At 40.1% G+C, this 19376-nt stretch overlaps 1 protein-coding gene across 1 annotated transcript in view; it reads left to right on the top strand.

Annotated features, from left to right (window-relative positions):
• Window positions 1-6614: 6614 nt before the first annotated feature.
• Window positions 6615-19376, top strand: part of rps6ka3b (ribosomal protein S6 kinase, polypeptide 3b) — a 61443-nt gene continuing 48681 nt past the window's right edge. The window contains exons 1-2 of the mRNA XM_028569400.1: window positions 6615-7122; window positions 13892-13951. Coding sequence (XP_028425201.1) covers window positions 7060-7122; window positions 13892-13951 — 123 coding nt within the window. The 5' untranslated portion in view covers window positions 6615-7059. The remainder of the gene's footprint in view (window positions 7123-13891; window positions 13952-19376) is intronic.

The raw sequence follows: 19376 nt of genomic DNA, 5'->3' as shown, positions 1-19376 counted from the left end.
AATCGTGTAAACTCGCTGCCTGAAGACTCACTCTTTTGAAACCTGGTCTTAGGGTAGAGATGGTCCGATACCACTTTTTTGCTTACCGATTCCGATACCTGAACTTGCGTATCGGCCGATACGGAGTACCGATCCGATACCAGTGGGTCATATATTTTATTATGTTTTAACAACTGTATACTACTATCCCCGTATGGATGTGATATTATTTCTATCTTTGTTGTCTGTCTGGCTCAGGTTAAACTCTTTGTAAAACATGAACAAACACAAACAATGAATGTCGTACACCTTTCTTTTATTCTCCAGCTTCACAGTCGGTTATAACGGAAAAAGAACATAAATAAACTACTTTTAACGTAGATTTTCTTTAGGGCTTTATTACGTGGTATCGGATCGGTGCATAAACTCCAGTACTTACCGATACCAGCGTTTTAGGCAGTATCGGAGCCGATACTGGTATCAGTACCGGAACATCTCTATCTTAGGGTGGACAAAAAAATAAATAAATCTGTTTGGACAGTGAAGCCGCATACTTGCATATCGATGATGTCATCTCCACAGTCTCTCGACCTCGAGCCTTTGACCTCTTATCTCACGACAACAATGGCGCACTACATGCTTGTGTTCCTACTGGACAAGATATTTAGCCTATTAGTTACTAGGTATGGCAATAAAAGGTTACTGGGGCAAAATATACTGTCTGTGTATGCAGCGCACAAGCTTTATGCACATGCTCCACTTCGTCTGTTTTTTGGTGAATTTCTGTAGCAGAAACAGCACCACTTATAGGCCTGCGATATCAAGTAGCGTGTTGAGTCATTTACAAATGGACTCTGATATTCTTGAAAACGATGCCAGGGAAGACGAGGGGGGGAGATTTTGGTACGTGTGGATGTCGAATAATTCCATTTTACTTTATGATTCACCACATTTCAGAGGGAAATGTGCTGTTCTTGCTTATTGGATACTTGTTACTTTACAGAATCAGATTATTAATGCACAATTTAATAAATAAAATGTGTATTACAGATAAAGCCACAATATATAAATTAGTAAAGATTTTTTATTTTATTTTAAATGCAGGACTTTTACTTTTAACAGTATTTCTACACTCATATTGCTACTTTTACTTAAGTTAAATATCTGAGTGCTTCTTGCATCGCTGCATATAAGGTGCTTATTTGTATTTTATTTGGAGTTGTACAACGTTTTCTGAATAATAAAGATGACCGTTGATTACTGAACTAAATACTCAACAATCGGCAAAGGTTTTTATCCAAAAAGGGACTTCCAGTAAACTACGAACCATCCCAACATTTACCAGCCACTTCACTGCAGTTGTTGAACTCTCCTCCAATTAATCTCTATCTACCTGACTGTGAAAGTAAAATAAATCGGGTTTCTAGTTTGTTTTTTAAAAAGTGGAAAGAAACTGAAGTTTGAAGAGAAACTTACTTCTCTGCTGAAAGATGGATGCACTTTATTTTACAGATTATCCGCGCGCGTGTTTATGCTGCGTTCCAGACACAATTGTTAGCTCGTAAATCCAGGCAAAGTCACGACAAGTCGGTTTGGTTAACTTTTATGTACAGCAGATTTGTGCGTCTGATGATTTAAAAATGACATTTTGGCACACTGTCAAAGCTGGCTAGCTAAACATTGTGCCGTTGGCAGGGTTCAGGTTAGGCTACTTAATGTTAGCTAGCGGCTACCTAACCTTGACGTTAGCTAATGCTAGCTGACACTAGCGATTTCTAGTAGGCGACATATTTTGGGCTTCATTTAATAAACACAATTGTTTTGATTACAATGTGCAGAATTACTTTACGTTGCCTATTTGTCTTTTATTTCTATTTCTCACCGTTAATCAGTGTCTGTACAGCATCAACAGGGGGCGCCATTGTTGTTTGTGTGTGTGTGTGTGTGTGTGTGTGTGTGTGTGTGACGTCAAAAACTGTAACTGGGAGTACAACCATCTGGTACCAGTTCACGGGGAGTAAGTTACGGGTTTGACTGCCGTTCCAGGGCACTTTCACCGGTGGAAGATAGTGAAAACACGAGTTGCCTGGAACGCAGCATTAGTCTGTGGTTTGGAGAATTATGTGACTGCCGCATGTAAACATGCACTTAAAATATGCAGCTGCTATCTGTGTTTGCTTACGGAAAAATCTGAAACCAAGAATCTGCAGCAGCTTTAACGGGATTTCCTGTTCCTCGTCTCATGTACCTGTCTGGTCTTTACAAAAACCGTTACTGAACCTGAGCTTGTACATGTGAAGCTTTTCTTGACTACTTAGGTGTGTGTTGAACTGAAAGACTGTTGGGCTGTAAAATAAATGCATAAAAGTGTGAAGATGAATAAAAGCTTAATGTTTTGTGTGGAGTACAAATTTGAGTCTTCTGCTTGAGTCTTTTCTCTTCATGTTACTTTATACTTCTACTCCACTATGTTTATCTGACAGCTTTAGTTACTTAAATTTAGGTTTTTGAACACCATGCATGACTATCCTATACAATGTGTTTGCCATAATCTAAATGACTTGTGTAAAATATTAAAGTTTGTTTTATAAATGAAATGTTTGCTTTTAAAAAATGGTTAATTCATTTGGAAAATGCACTATTTTAACTTTTGAGAGACATTTTGAGGGGGATTCCTTAAAATTAAACAAACATTATGTAACAATCTACTTATGTTTGTACTCTGCTAAAGTACAAATTTGAGGTATTGAGTCTTATCTTTTTATGCTACTTTATCCTTCTACTTCACTATCCATTTATCTGAAAAGTTTAGTTACTTTAGGTGTATTCAAAACCATTACTCATGGCTGCATTCCACTTAGGAGAGGTCCTGGTATTGTTCATGCTGACTCACAGAAATATCTTACTGGGACACTTGATGGAACTGAGCCATCGTTAAGGTTATGCATGCTGCATCGAGGAGTAAACCTCCATATATGGTTGCCCGCTCTATCAGGTGAGCGTATTACATCACCAGCTGGAATGGAGCATGCATTGACTTGCAATCTAGGAGCAATGATTCACCAAACTGCTTCTTTTTGCACTCTAACAAACGTCATCTGATTTTATTTTGTAGTAACGAAGATGCTTACGGGAAATGTAGAGGAGTAAAAGTATACATTTTATTCAGGAAATGTAGAGGAGTAAAAGCAAAACGTTTCCAGAAATATAAATAACAAAGTACAGATAATTGAAAATTCTACATAAAGGGATATGCCACCTGGCTGTAGATAGGTGGGCCAATGCATTTTTTGTCTCCGTGCAAGTATTTAAATTGTTTTTTTGTCTTTTGTTGGCTCACTTTTACTCACAACATGCTAACCGGCAACATAGGATTCCATTCACTATGCTAAGCTAACTAGCGGCGCTGCCGGTGTTGCACCCGGACTAAAACGATGCATGCACAAAAAATGCTTTGGCCCATCTATCTACAGCTAGGGGAGACCCCAAGTATCTACAGCTAGAGGAGACCCCACCTATCTACAACTAGGGGAGACCCCACCTATCTACAGCTAGGGGAGACCCCACCTATCTACAGCTAGAGGAGACCGGGATAAGCCCTATTTCAACAAACGGTGTCGTATCCCTTTAAGTACAGTAACAAAGTATTTGTACTTTGTTACATTACCACACTGACTATTTTTTTTTACAAACCAATCGATTAGTGTTTAAAATAATAAGCAGGTGAATCCAGAATAAAAATAATCATTAGTTAATAGTTCAAAATGAGCTCCAGGTCAACCAAGTCCAACAGTCAAATCCTGCTTTTACATGAATGCAATAATCATCTACGTGAGAGAAGATATAATAGTGTAGAACAGCCACAGGGGACATTTTTAGACTTTTATTGCCATACGCTGATGTTTCAATGGCACGTTTTTGTCTGTCTTCTCCACGCAGCCGTATATATCCCAGAGCTTCTTCAGTCATATTCCCTGTATTTGTTCTGCCCTGCAATTGGACATCCGTTCCTCTGGACCAGCAGAAGCCTCCAGTGGGAAGCCTGTTCTTTTGTCAAATGGAAGAAAGTTCTTCACCGGGGCCAAAACTGTCCAAAGTACTCCCTCGTCTCCTCGCTGGCTATAGTCCATGGTACTTTAGAGATGAAGACCTTGAAAAACTTTCTTTTAAGGGGCTGCCATGTTTCGCCCTTACACTTTTCATACTTGAACTACATTTGACGTTTTGAGCATCAACGACTTCATTTCCTGTATTCGGACACACTTTTATGCACCAATTTACAGTGAAAATCCCTTTATTTAGCCTATGTGAAGAAGAAAAACACAGATGACAATTTAAAATATATACAAAATATAATGGAAAGTAGGCCTATGTTGTTGCGTGTCATTGGGTATTATTTAAGTGGGTATATGGAAATCCTGGAGCTTTCTTAGTGGGTATTCTGCGTATACCTGCGTATCACGTAGACTACACCACTGGGAGTATTTTCACAGTGTGGTATTAGTACTTTTACTGCAGTAAAGGATCTGAATACTTTCTCTATCACTGATATTTTACTGTGTCAGCAATTTGACGGTCTCACAGTGGATTTCACATCAGAAGTTTCCCATAATCCTGTGATCTAAATGCATGAAAATCTCTACTAAAAATTAACTTTGGGTAACACTTTACTTGAAGGTATCTACATAAGAGTGACACGACACTGTCATGACACATGAACTCCAACCCTAACCCTAACCCTAACTTGTCATGACAAAAACCAAATGACACTTACTAAAAGAAGCGTTATGTCTTAAATGTTTATGACTTGTTTATAATGTTCATGACACAATCATGACAGTTTCATGTCACTCTTATGTAGATACCTTCAAGTAAAGCAGAGGTGTCAAACTCAACTTCACTAAGGGCCACAATGGAAAATAAGAATCACATCAAGGGCCATGTTTAGTTTATTGATAGGCTTTTATTTAATCAAAAAAGTTAAATATATTTGACTGTATTATTGCATGTGTCATATAGTCTTCTCACTTACAGTTTGGTCCACATGAAGTCAGGAAAAAGTTCCATAGCCATCATAGAAAAGAAACGCCCGAAAACGTTGGAAAAAGTGACAAAAATTAGGTGGGCCAAAATGTATTGTGAACCTAAATTGATATATATTGACACATGTGACGTAAAGTGTAACCGAACTGAAATGAACATGAAAAATTAAGAAAAATTAAGGAAAATGAAGCAGCATGGTTCCTGTTTTGGTCCAGGCTCACTCCTCCATCTGGAACCACTAGATGTCACTACCAGGCTGGAAAATCCACTTATTTTTATTTACCGACAGCCATGGCAACCAAACATACAGTAGATCAGCGTGTTAATAGAGTGGAAGCGTTGTTACTCTGATCCTATTACAGGCAGTAAATGAAAATCCTCACAATTATACACCTTGTAACATCCGTAAACAAGAGTTACTGTGTAAGAATAAAATGTATCACAATGATTTTGAGTGTACAGCTTCACATTTGACCGCTTGTTTTTGAAAAGACTTCATGGGGGATAATCTCTCTCACAAACACAACGTATTACAGTTGTAATTATGTATTTGTGTCACTTTTAAAACAAAGCTACAAGGTGCCTGACATAAGAAGACACACAAACACATGTCAGAGCAACAAAATAGCTTGGGACAATACAAAAAAAAACAGAAGTTGATTTATGAAAATGACCTGAATTAATCGTGATATATAAAATGAACTCTTAATTCAGAAATTCTACTTTATAAAGTTTTTAGTAGAGATTGGGAAAGTAGACAGGAAAGTTGATTCTAAGTTTTTAAGTGAGTTACGCTGATGGACTGAAGATGGATACATTATGAAATCCAAGTACAAAAGAATTAACAATAGAAACAACCAATCCAAACTTGCAACACCAAAAAGTTGCAAGTTTGGATGATGTGCAATCAAAACAATCCAAAAAAAGCCCACATGAATGACCCCCTAAAATCTGATAAGATGCCGTCCCCCGTCTGATAGGATCTTTGCTTTTACATGTTTAATTGCAGAAAGTGTATGAATAACCAACCATAACCACAACAGTCTGTCATTGTGTTACTTAAGGATTGAATTACAGTGAAAATGAATATTCCTCTTTGTGTTGGAGACCCCCTGGAACTCCCATCAAGGACCCCTGGGGGTCCCCGGACCCCACTTTGGGAACCACTGCTCTATGTAGGCCTATTAGTTCAGGTAGGGTCACCAAATTTAAAAGAATGAGTCTATTTCTGAATGTGATTAGTTACATTCCACCACACAGAGCAGACGTAGGCCTACAGATTTTAAATGTGAATATTTTTGATTTGTGGATAGGCCTATTGCATTTAGCTAATTTGTGTTTTGACTACATTAAATAAATGTGTGTTTTCTTTTGCGTCAGAATTATGACCCACGTCATGGATCTTGTTATATATCATAATAATAATAATAATAATAAGCCAAAGTAGAGGTTACATTACTTTTTTCTGCCCAGGAAGCCGCCTCCTGACGTGACGCAGTCGTGACGCAGCGGTCTGACGGACAGGTAAGCCGACACCGGTCGCCATATTGGGAAACAACGGAAGTGTGAGAGAGAGAGAGAGAGAGAGAGAGAGAGAGAGAGAGAGAGAGAGAGAGAGAGAGAGAGATAATTGTGTGTGTGTGTGTTTTGAGTCAATCAGTTTCCGAAAAAGGGCGTCCTCCCTCCTCGCTGCCTTTTTTCTCATGTCTGTCTCCCCGGAGGAAGGGGCGGTCTCAGCGCCGCAGCAGATCCGGAATTAGAAGGTGTTCGCACGGCTCGGCTCTGCTCGAACGTTCGGTGGTTGGGCGGTTCGGTTCCACGGGAGTGCTGACGGCAGAGGGAACAGAGACGGGACTAGCTCAAACACATTTCATTAAAAAAGAAGAAAAGAAAAAAGAAAGAGGGGAAGGAAGGGAGAAGCCGGGTGGACTTGAAAGTGTCGACCGAGGGAGGGACGACGAACCTGGGGCAGAAGAGAGGAGTAAAAAAAGAAGAAGAAGAAATAAAAGTAGAAGCAAATAAAAAAAAAAGGAGAAGATGCCTCTGGCTCAGTTGGGGGATCCCTGGCAGAAGATGCCTCTGGGGGGGACAGCTGCAGAGGTGAGACATCATTTAAACATTTGTCCTCTTGTCAAACTGCCTGACAGTTGTAGTAGACAGGTAATGCAGGGATACACCACACAGACAGGATGCACCTTAAAGTCACTGTTGGATCATTAGTCGACCTTTAAAGCTGCAACATGGACGACACATGATATAAAACACAACACAGCAGTGCATCTTAAAGTGACTATTAGATCATTATTCTACTCTCAAAGCTCCTATAGGGACGCCAAATTAGATTATAATACACATTAAAGTCACTATTAGATAATTATTCTACTCTTAAAGCTCCTATAGGGATGCCAAATTAGATTATAATACACATTAAAGTCACTATTAGATCATTATTCTACACTTAAAGCTCCTATAGGGACGCCAAATTAGATTATAATACACATTATTGGATAATTATTCTTGCCACAAAGGTCCAATATTTAACAACGACGTTTATAAAATACACTTAAAGCGCTTATAGAAACGCCAAATTAATTAATTAGATCAAAATACACTATAAAGCATCACCCTGAGCACACAAACATGCTGTAATACTCCTATATAGAAGTATTAAACACAAATGTAATGCTTTTTCTTTTAATCTATGAATCCTATAGTCTCTAAAATATCAAAAAATCGTGAAAAATTCTTGTCACAATTTCCTAAAGCCTAAGCTGACGTCTTTAAATGTCTTGTTTTATTTTCTCTGAACAACAGTCTAAAAAAACGACCAAATATTAATATAATATAAGACAAAAAAGCAGCAATTCCTTGCAAAATCTAGGAGTGAATTTGATATTTTTTGCAAGACATACGACTGAAATCATTCGTCGATTCCCCGTAATAGTTATATATTGATCCCTTTATGCTTCAGCTCTACAATAACGTGACAAAAAAGTTATTATTGGGTTACACAGATGCTTCTTCAGAGCACAAACGGGGCATGAAATGATGCCATATGTTAACAGGAAACCTCTAAAAAGACTACTGAGCGTGTCACAAATCACTACCCGTCACTCTGTGGGGATGTTTAGAATAAAGCAGACAAGTGTGTGTGAAATGCTTTTGTAGTGGTTTTGATATTTCAATCTGAGGATTTAAATTTCTTGGGGGGGGTAAAACCAAAAAAAACAGGCAAAGTTGAAGTGTGTCATTGTTCTAAAAAAAAAAACCAACCCAAAACAAGGAGCTTTGTCTCCAAAACTGAGACGCAAGATTGAAACAAAAACAGCTCCTGTGTTCGGGGAATTGTTTTCCAGTTCTTCCTTCCTACGAGTTTTTGAATCTTGATAAAGAGCGGGAGGCGGTGCCACTGTGACTGCATGATTGAGGAAGAGCTTAGGTCTATGTGTGTGTGTGTGTGTGTGTCCACTTCCTGTATGAGGTGTCACAACGGCTGAATGGAGAAATAGCTGCGTGTCACTCTGGAGGCAGATTGTGAATAATCAAACGTGATTCGTTCTCCAACGTTGAGCGAAGAATGCACTGAGTCACTTCTGTTATTCTGTCTGGCCTCCCTAACTTGCTGGTGCCTGCTCGAGGCTTTCTCCACCCGGGCCTCCTCCTTTTTCACCTCACTTTCAACCAGACAGGAACGGGCTGATGCTCGAACGCAGTGAAGCTGACCTTTGAACCCGTACGTGACAACTCTTTTTAGCCTCGCGGCGTGCAGCGGCGAAGTGTCGTAGGCTGTCTTACCGGCTTTGTGTTTTTATGTAGGCCACCACAGGACACAAAACAACACAAATGCACACAAAGGAGTGAGTGGTGAAGTTGTGAAATAAAGAAGAGATGCTTCTGTAGGATTTTTGCCCTGGAGACAAGAGCGCACACACACACACACACACACACACACACACACACACACACACACACACACACACACACACAGAACAGAGAGGGGCTGCACTTGTCTGCAGAAATGCCAAAACAAAGATGAGTGTAGGTCAAGATGGCTGCAGCTATGAATGTGCACTCTGCCGGCTTAAATGTTTTCTTACTATACGAAGACAGTGCATCAGAAAAGCTGGATAAAAATATCGTTTAGGGCCGCAACTAATGATTATTTTCTTTCTCAATTAATCCATTAGTTGTTTTGTCTATAAAATGTCAGAAAATATTGAAAAATCTTAATCAGTGTTTTTTATTTTTTTTTTATAGACCAAAAGATGATTCGATTTACCAGCTATGCGAGAAATGAATCGATAGTGAACCTGATTGTAAGTTGCAGCTCCAGTTCAGAGAGATTACAACAAAGTCTCTTTCATGAAACCAATTTCTGGTTAATCCTCTGACTTATTTTTTTTTTTGGGGCATTTTTAGGCCTTTATTTGACAGGACAGATGAAGACATGAAAGGGGGGAGAGAGAGAGAGAGAGAGAGAGAGGGGAATGACATGCAGCAAGGGTCTGCCGGTCGGAGTCGAACCCGGGCCCGCTGCATCGAGGTGTAAACCTCTATATATGGGCGCCTGCTCTACCAACTGAGCTATCCGGGCGCAATTTAATCCTCGAGTTCAATTGGATTTGATTCTTAAAGATGAAGTTACATCCACGTTACATACTGCATTAATAAGAAAAGTATTCTCTGAGTTTATCATGGGAACCTACATTAGTTTATATCCCATGAGTAATCCTCTGTTTTATACACACAGGACTTAATGTCAGACACAATAAAGAATCAAAAACGGGTACAAACCTACAATGACAAAAAGAAACCGGTACAAAAGGCAGTACATTACTTTTTACTAGAGATGGCCCGATACCACTTTTTTGCTTCCCGATACCGATTCCGATACCTGAACTTGCGTATCGGCCGATACAGAGTACCGATCCGATACCAGTGTGTCATATATTTTATTATGTTTTAACAGCTGTATACTACTATCCCTGTATGGATGTGATATGATTTCTATCTCTGTTGTCTGTCTGTTTTGTGAAACATGAACAAACACAAACAATGAATGCCGTAGAACTTTCTTTTATTATCCAGTTTGACAGTCAGTTATAACGGAAAAAGAACATAAATAAACTACTTTAACGTAGATTTTCTTTAGGGCTTTATTACGTGGTATCGGATCGGTGCATAAACTCCAGTACTTCCCGATACTGGTATCGGTATCGGAACATCTCTACTTTTCACATTATTAAAAGAACCTTTTATGTATATTTAATATCTTGATTTCCACAAATTTGACATTTTACACATTCTGCATCCCTCAACCCTCAACATCTGGCCACGGATGAGTCCTCCCTCGGTATAGCAGCGTCACTTCTCTTGAGCTGGGATGAGCTGTGTTTGTGGACCAAGTTTGCAAGCTCTGCAGAATGTTTTGCGTATTGATATGATGATGATGAAGATCGTGATGAATAATTGTATTTTGGTTAACATACATGAAAGAAGGGGCGACCTCTAGCTCAACCAGTAGAGCTTTCGCCCCACGTAGGCTGAGGCCTTGGCATTATAAAGCCCCAAAAAATTATCTTAAAAAAAACAACAAAAAACTACATGAAAGAAACAGTTATTTACCACAATTTGCCACCGTATCTAACCGAAAAAGGAATAGGCTGAAGCCTTGGGGCTTATTTTTTGCCTATCCTATCCCTGATGTCCATTGAGAATAAAAGTTTAGAAATCTGTTTAAAAATCATAGAACAAAAGACACTTCCTAAACCTCCGGAACTTGCCTGATAATCATCACATAGGCTATTTAAGTTTTCTTCAGTATCACAGTAATCTAGTTATAGTTGTCTGTACATCTATAGGTACACTGCAAGAAAGAGCTACTAATGGCTCATTCAGCATACTTTTAATTATTTTTTAGATTAGATTCAACTTTATTGTCATTGAGTACAAGTACAAAGACAACGAAATGCAGTTTGCGTCCAAACAGAAGTGCAAAAAGAGCAGAAAAGTGCAATGTGATATACAAAGTATAGCCAGGACAAGAAATATAGTGCAGTGTAGGGCTGGGCGATATGGAGAAAATCCAATATCACGATATTTTTGACCAAATACCTCGATATTGATACCGCAACGATATTGTAGTGTTGACTATTGGTGCTTTCACACAATATTTACACAGTGAGATTTTAGATAAATAATCATCAGTAATGTGGAATTAATGACTAAGTGGGTAAAGGCAAATAATAGAACAGTTACAACAGTCTGGTAAGTTCAGAAAATGACATCACTTTACTGTAATGCAGCCTTTAAAACCAGGAAAAGACACTTATGTCATATCACAATATTACGATATCCAAAATCTAAGACGATATCTAATCTCATATCACGATATATCGATATATCGCCCAGCTCTACCGTATACAGTTGGTTAAGAGCAGGTGGTTTAGAGTAATATAAATGAAATATAAATGTGTGCAGTGTATTAGCAGTTACCTTATAAGAGCAGAATAACTATGGCTATGTAATATGAACAGTGTTGCTTATTTAGCAAAATATAGGCTAAAAAAAAGTAACTAATTGGCTATGTGTCAACCCCAAAGCTCCCATATTATGGGAACTATGGTTCCAAAACTTGGAGCATTATTATCTCCCAAAAGGATCTTTTATATTTCTTGAACGCTGACACTCTCTTTAAACCATAGTAAACAATTTTTAAAAGTGCGTCTGGGTATGACGGGGACTCACAGTGTCATCAGAGACAGTCTGCACAGTTTCTATCCAGGAAAAGTCCTTTACTTGGAGAATAAACAGAGCTTGTCCTCCTCTTCCCCTCCAGCTCCAACCATGTCCTCTCTGTCACCTTCCCTCTCTGCATCTTTCCCCCTCTTTCTAATCAAAATCCAGAACTCGTCCTGTCTGTCATCCATCTCCCCTCCCGCTGTGCAGTTCTCAGGCTTATCCTCCCGGCGCTGCCCAATCACCATAATCGCTTTCATTGTTATTATTGTTTTTGTCAGGCCGTAGTATCAGTGCTATCAGTGTCTGAATCACAGCTGCTGTTCCAGCAGGTAGGCAGACCGGCCGCTAATCTGCCTTACATAATGCTAATTCATTTCTTTGTTTTTGTTCTTCCTTTTTTTAAACCGAGCTAGATGAGCTAGAAGCGGTCCGACTCTGCTGATAAGCCTCACGCTGTGACCGTCTGGGGACTTTTAAAAATAAAATAAACATTTGAACTCTGGCGGATTCCTCCGTCACAGGGCGCAGGAGGGAGATGATCAGAGGTTTTCAAAATAAAAGACTCACCTCTGAATGCTTGGAAGTAGGGGTGCGTGATACATCGACCCAATGTTGTTATCGCGTTACCACATTGAGCAATATTATATCGAACGTGTCGCGATAAGTATGCAATATATTTGGTTTATTTTGTGGAGCGCTGTGTCCCATCCGCTGGCTGTGTGGCTTGATTTAGAGCCCTCTTGAAGCGCTGTAATGATCATCATTTCATTGGCCAGTAAGCGTGCCACGTGCACATGTTAGTGCACGTCAATGCACGGGGGCCACTACGTGACAAACCCTATGGAGCGTACCACGTGTGTGCATATTTCGACAGAGTGACAGTGTGAGTGAAGAAATAGATAATAGAGAGACAACAAAACGGAATGAATCGGAGAAGAGAAAGAAAAGTTGTGTCCTGTTCTCTTTATTTGTTTATTTTATACTGTCCATCCAGTAGAACATGTCCTGTTCTGTAGACATGGTCTTCACTTGGTAGACTTGTGTTTTTAGATCAATTTTTTTTATTATTTTTATATTTTTGAACAGACAAAAACAACTGAACGAGAACAAAACCCCTCTCCCACCCCCCACCCTCTGAGGTCTCGAAGGAAAACATAAACAGACAAATAAACCAAAAAAAAACAGAGATCACACCTTGCTTAGTCCCTCTCCTCTACTTCTTGTGATGCTGAGGTCATTAGGTCTGATACCTGTGCTGCTGTGCTTTTCCACAGGTCTATAGTCGATGACTTGGCTTTGTTAATCCTTGCTGTAGAGAGCTCAAGCATAACTATGTCTAGAAAATACACCAGCCACTGTTTTATACAAAGCGAGTGGGGGGGGAGTCAGCGCTGAGCTATCATTTTCTTGGTTGCAGTTGAGCCGGCTAGCCAAACTGTGTTCTGTTTCCCAAGCAGGTGTAATTTAGAGTTGTCATTAAGTAACAAGACATTCGGGTCAGTAGGAAGTCGACTCCTCAGATATCACAGATCACATCAGATATTATTGATGTTGTTTTATCCCAGAACTCATGCACCTGTTCACACTCCCAGACCATGTGTAGGAAAGGTCCAGTTCGTTCAGGTTGGCAGAACGTGCAATAGGGAGTAAGAATGACTTTAGAGACGTATCTCTTCTGAGGAGTCCAGTATGTCCTAGGACATATGTTGAAGTGGATCTGCTGGTGATTTGGGTTCTTGGAACAATGGGAAATATCTCAAACTGTCTCCCAATTAATTGCGTTCCCCTCAGGGCTCAGCTCTCGCTCCCATTTCCTTGCTATTGGGAGTTATCCTATAATGAATCTATTTTGATGCGTTTTCCCATAACTGTTTAAAAATATCGAAATTAATATGGATATCACATTTCATCAATATCGTGCAAATATATGTTTTACAACCAAGATAAAAAGTCACAAAAATCTTCTCCGATGAATAATCTGTCTGAGAGGAGCCTGCACGATGAGTATTTGCAGGGACGTGGAGGTGAACGCGTTTGAACCCGCAGCGGGGGAGTTTATTATTATGTCATCGCGGCGGATCAGGTGTGTGTGTCAATGTGTCATGTCTCTTTGTGTGTGTGATTACAGGACGTGCATCACGATCCCGAGGACTCAGTGGGCGAAGACGACCAGATGCCCGCCATCACCGTAAGTCCTCCGCCTCCTGTTCTCAGTGTTCACGTCGGCATCAAACCGAGACGATGCTCCAGACTGTGTTTTGGAGGTTTTTGTTAGTCTTGCCTGACATTTCTTTAAATTTTTTTTTTTTTTGTAAACACAGCGAGCACTGTTTGTACCGACAACAGCGTAACGCTCTGAACTCTGAAAGCTGTCTGTGTCCGCGTGTCTGTCTGCTACAGTCACGCAGCCCTGAGTTTGACTGGCTGCTATTGACGAGTAAACAGCCCTTAGGGTCATTTGTACACTCGCACGTGTGCAACCTTGTGTTCTCGTGCTTTCACACAAGGCTCACTGTTGCTCTGTGTTAGAGAGAGAGAGAGAGAGAAAAAAAAGACGCCTACTCCTGCAGGATAATTGCTGGTATCAAAGTGGAAGCTTAGTGTGGCTCACTATTAAAGTCATGAGTCATCTGAAAGCAAAAAAAAAAAGGACAAAAAATCCTCCCTCAGATTCCTCCGCTCTGCCCGATATCATCATTTATTTGTGATGTGCTATTTTGGGATTAGATGTTGATATTTACTCTTTCGGCAAAACACCCTTTTCCTCGGCGTGCATCATAAACTCCTTCTTCTTCTTCAGCCTTTTCCTGTGTCCCACTTTCAAACGTACACACACACACACACACACTTTATTTTCATATTTCATATTGCGGTAGTTTCACAGTGGAACAATGCCAACATATACTGAAAAAATATGCATGGTCAGGTTGGACACTTGCAAACTCACTGATGTAAAACTGGGACATATTTCTGTACGCTTGTATCTCTGGAGTTTGCTAATTAAGTAATTCACAAATAGAGAAACAAACCCACTGCAGTACATGTATGCGTTTAGAAAAAACAACGTACAATCTTAGAGCTATATTTCTACAAATCTTTATCTGATATCTGATATCTGATATCTGATTACATTTCCGATTTGCTATCAGTTAGGTTGGGGAAATTTCAGTTACAATACCGAATATGAAAAAGATTCTCAGAGAACTTATGCTTTAAATTGTATAAGCAAGAAGCAACTCTCAAACATGTTTTATAATGCACAAGTTAATGTTTACGTTACACAAGAATTAACCCCCAAAAAGTTAGATTAATCCTTAAAGAATGGACCTCACGCCGGCGTGCGTGCGTGCGTGCGTGCGTGCGTGCGTGCGTGCGTGCGTGCGTGCGTGCGTGCGTGCGTGCGTGTGTGTGTCCCCGTGCATGCGTGCGCAGGCAGGGCAGGGCAGCTGCAAGCATCGATTTTTAAATGCAGAGGAGATGGCTTATAGATCTACTGTCTGAGAAAGAGCTGAGCACTCATTACCTCACTCTTCAGAGTCTGCAGCACACACACACACACACCCGACATTCATATATATATACACACACAACCTCCGAGGCAAGGATCTAGATGTGAACCCGTTATGAACGTCACATTGTGTGTGTGAGGAGGAATATATTACAAAGATGTTAATGAGTGAGTTTGACTTTTCCACTGGCTCGACGGAGTGTGAAACGGTGTGTGTGCGTGCGTGGTGTAATGATGCTGAGAGTCTTGATTGTGGTACTTCTGTACATGTGTGGACCTGCATTGACGGTAGTACATTGTTAGTTCTAGCAGCTGCTCAAATGTGATGCTTTTTCTTTGAATGTCTTTTATGAAACAAAGTTAAACTTGAATGTGACTATTTTCTAGTTTCTTCTTGTTTCTAGTTTCAACTCTTCTTGAGTTGTGGACAAAACCAACATGACATCATGACTTTTCATGACATCATGACTTTTCGTAAACATGTTATCTTTTTTCCCTTTTTAGCTATCCACGTGTAGGTCTACGCTGTATACAGCGGATGTAAACATACCCACCACGTGGCGTTGCCACGTTGCGTGTTATCGCGAGAACGTGACGTACTATTGCGAGAATAATGTCAACGTGAAAAAAAAAAAAGACAATAAAAAGGTTGGGTTTAGAAGAAGAACACCGGGAAAGGTTTTAGTAACACTAAAAAGCGAAAACACGCTTAGGAAACGGTTGGGTTTAGGAAAGAAACGGCTGAAAATCGCCCCACACGCGGGATGCGATCCCAGCTCTCCTGGGTGATAGTCCTGTGTTTTACCCATCTGCCACCCCAACTGATCTCCCGCTGTGGACTTATGTCCTTTTATACTACTCGCTAAGGCGAAAATTCACTTGTAATGTAGGTCAATGGCGGTAAAAAGTGATTATGCGTCTTGATAACACGCCAAAATGGCATACGAATTGGCATGTCATACATACGCTACTTCATGAGATCAGTCTGACAAAACAGGACATTTGAGGACGTCATCTTGGGCTTTGGGAAACACTGATCCACATTTTTCACCATTTTCTGACTTTAGAAAATCGACAGATTAATCAACAGTGAAAATAATCGCTAGTTGCAGCCCTAACTTTAACTTGGACTTTGGGAAAATATAAATTGCATTTAATGTCACAGCAGCAGAACATAAAGAGATCCTGCGGTACAAAGAATTAGATTAAACTGAAAAATAATGTGCAAATTAGGGGTAGGAATCACAGGATACACCGCTCACGATACCGATAATATCACGATACAGCAATTCTGCGATAATCAATATATTGCTGGACAAACGGTCTGACTATGAAGACAAAATGCCCGTGAAAAGTGCAGGTTTTCTCTCTTTATTTACTGCAAGTCCGAACTGTTAGACAACAATTCTGCAGTATTTCAGGCTGTAAATTAAAATGACACAACTATAGAGCAACCCTGGGTCCAGACTTTGGACTCAAACATGGCATGGGGCGTCGCAGGTATTCGCCATTTACACACTAGGAAAGGTCAAGAATTTCCATATACCCACTTACAAAAGCACAAGGATATGTAACGTTTTGGTCATAAATTTACCCCGTCTGTGGGGCGAGTCACCTAGTAACAACAACACAAAGTGCTGCAGCTTCAGATGACACTGCAGCAGACGCTTACGTTACAGAAACTACAGAAAGTAAGCCAGACGAGGCTGGTGCTATACACGGTAACGTTACAAAAACATGGATGGGGTTGTCGCTCTGAGACACGGGCGAGAATGATGGTGATGATGAAAAATCCCAGTAAGTTAGCCTAGTACAAAAACTACTAGTAACACAGTAAGAAAAAACTAGACTACACCACTGATTTGTGCACACACACACACACACACACACACACACACACACACACACACACACACACCTAACCATAACCTAATTCTAACCCTAATCCTAAAACCAAGTCTTAACCCTCAAACAACCCTTTAAACTCGTGGGGACCAGCATTTTGGTCCCCACCAGGCTGTGCAGACCCCACAAGTATACTGTAGTCCATGGTTTTTGGACCCCACGAATATAGTAAAACGGGTACACACACACACACACACACACACACACACACACACACACACACACACACACACACACATACACTCACTTAATCCTTCTCACAAACAAACAAACTCACAAAGACATCACCCACAGCACAGTCCCAGTCAAGTCTGGTGCTCATTGTGTAACACACATCATCGCTAGTTTGCATATGTCTGCAAGATTGCAACACACTCACTTCACTTCAAATACTGACTTCACAGCTCATTGGTGAGTCAGTAACACACACAGACACACACATACACACACACACACTCACTCTCTCTCTCTCTCTCTCTCTCTCTCTCTGATGCCCCCAGCGGGGCATAAAATGCTTTCCAGACAGCGTTAAGAACATCGCTGCTCTCTGAGGGACCAACTAACATCTGCTGCCATCTGCTGCTGCTCTCAGCTGTGTGTGTGTGTGTGTGTATGTGTGTGTGTGTGTGCGTGCGTGCGTGCGTGCGTGCGTGTGTGTTAGACGGACACAGTTTCATGTTTGGACCTAGGATGAGGTCACTCATTCACTGTGGGAGAGTCTGACACTGACCGCCCGACTAACCCTGAGTTGTTGTTGTGCAATTTTTATTTTCCATTTTTGTGTTTCGTAAAATTTGTCTTTCATTGCATACGTTTTCAGTGTGGCTTTAGATGGTTCAATGTACTTGTGTATCTTTTAAAATTGTGCAGCTGTTTAGCCTAATAGCATAATAATAGATGGAGTTTAAAAACATCCACTGAGAATGGACCAATTCAGAACCAGTCGGCAAACTGTGAGCAGTATTTTGATGATGACCTGACAAATCTCCTAAAACTATTAAAACTAAATGTTTTGGATTCAAAATAAAGCATACTTTTTTTTTAAGATAATTTTTTTGGCCATTTTAAGCCTTTCATTTTCACAGGACAGATGAAGACATGAGAGAGAGGGGGAATAACATGCAGCGAAGGGCTGCACGTCGGAGTCGAACCCACGGCCACTGCGTCGAGGAGTAAACCTCTATATATGTGCGCCTGCTCTACCAACTGAGCTACCCCGGCCACTTTTGGCCTCAAATTTAATATGAAACTGATTTTGGTGGATCATTTAAGGAGGAATTTGATGAGATTTTTAGGCTACAAATAATTCATATTTTTCATTATTTTCATTAAATTATTAAAATTGCGTCTGTAAAGGGCGCCCAGATAGCTCAGTTGGTAGAGCAGGCGCACATATATAGAGGTTTACTCCTCGACGCAACGGGCCCAGGTTCGACTCCTTCAAAATGTATTGTTGATAAATTTGTCCATTATTTTCTGGATTAATGGATTAGTTGTTTTGGTTTATTAAATGTCAGCAGCTGGTGAAAAATGTGGATCAGAGTTTCCCAAAAGCCCAAGATGATGTCCTCAAATGTCTCGTTTTGTCCACAACTCAAAGATATTCAGTTTCCTGTCACGGAGGAGAGAAGTAGGGCTGCCACCTCTTAGTCGATTAGTCGACTAATCGGTCGTTTTGGTCTTAGTCAACTAAGATTTCTTTAGTCGATTAGTCATTTTTTATGCTTATTCATGCTTAATTACTCATTTCCAAGAACACAAGATTTAAAGTGGTGCTTTTGCAGGATTAATTGTGGAGAAACTCAGTTTTACAGATGGTTAATCAACTACATTTATATTGTGCTTTTCTAGTCTTAACCACCTCTCAAAGTGCACAGCTCTGTCAATTAAATCAACTAATCGATTAGTCGACAAAATCCTATAAGTGTTAGTCGACTAAGAATTTCTTTAGTCGAGGACAGCCCTAGAGAGAAGACACTGGAACAATATTCACATTTAACAAGCTGACATCACAGAAGTTTGACTTCATCTTCACAAAAAAATGACTTAAATCGTAAATTCATTATCAAAATAGTTGCCGATTAATTAAATAGTTGACAACTAATTGATTAATCTTTGCAGCTCTATCTCAAACATTCAGTTTACAATGATACAAGACAGACTTTTGGCTTTTGTAATTGATAATATTAGGCATATTATT

The sequence above is a fragment of the Perca flavescens genome, chromosome 22 (assembly GCF_004354835.1).
Source record: "Perca flavescens isolate YP-PL-M2 chromosome 22, PFLA_1.0, whole genome shotgun sequence".
NCBI classification, from domain to species: domain Eukaryota; kingdom Metazoa; phylum Chordata; class Actinopteri; order Perciformes; family Percidae; genus Perca; species Perca flavescens.
The sequence above is the reverse complement of the archived record's forward strand: the minus strand, read 5'-3'. Positions and strand labels throughout refer to the sequence as shown.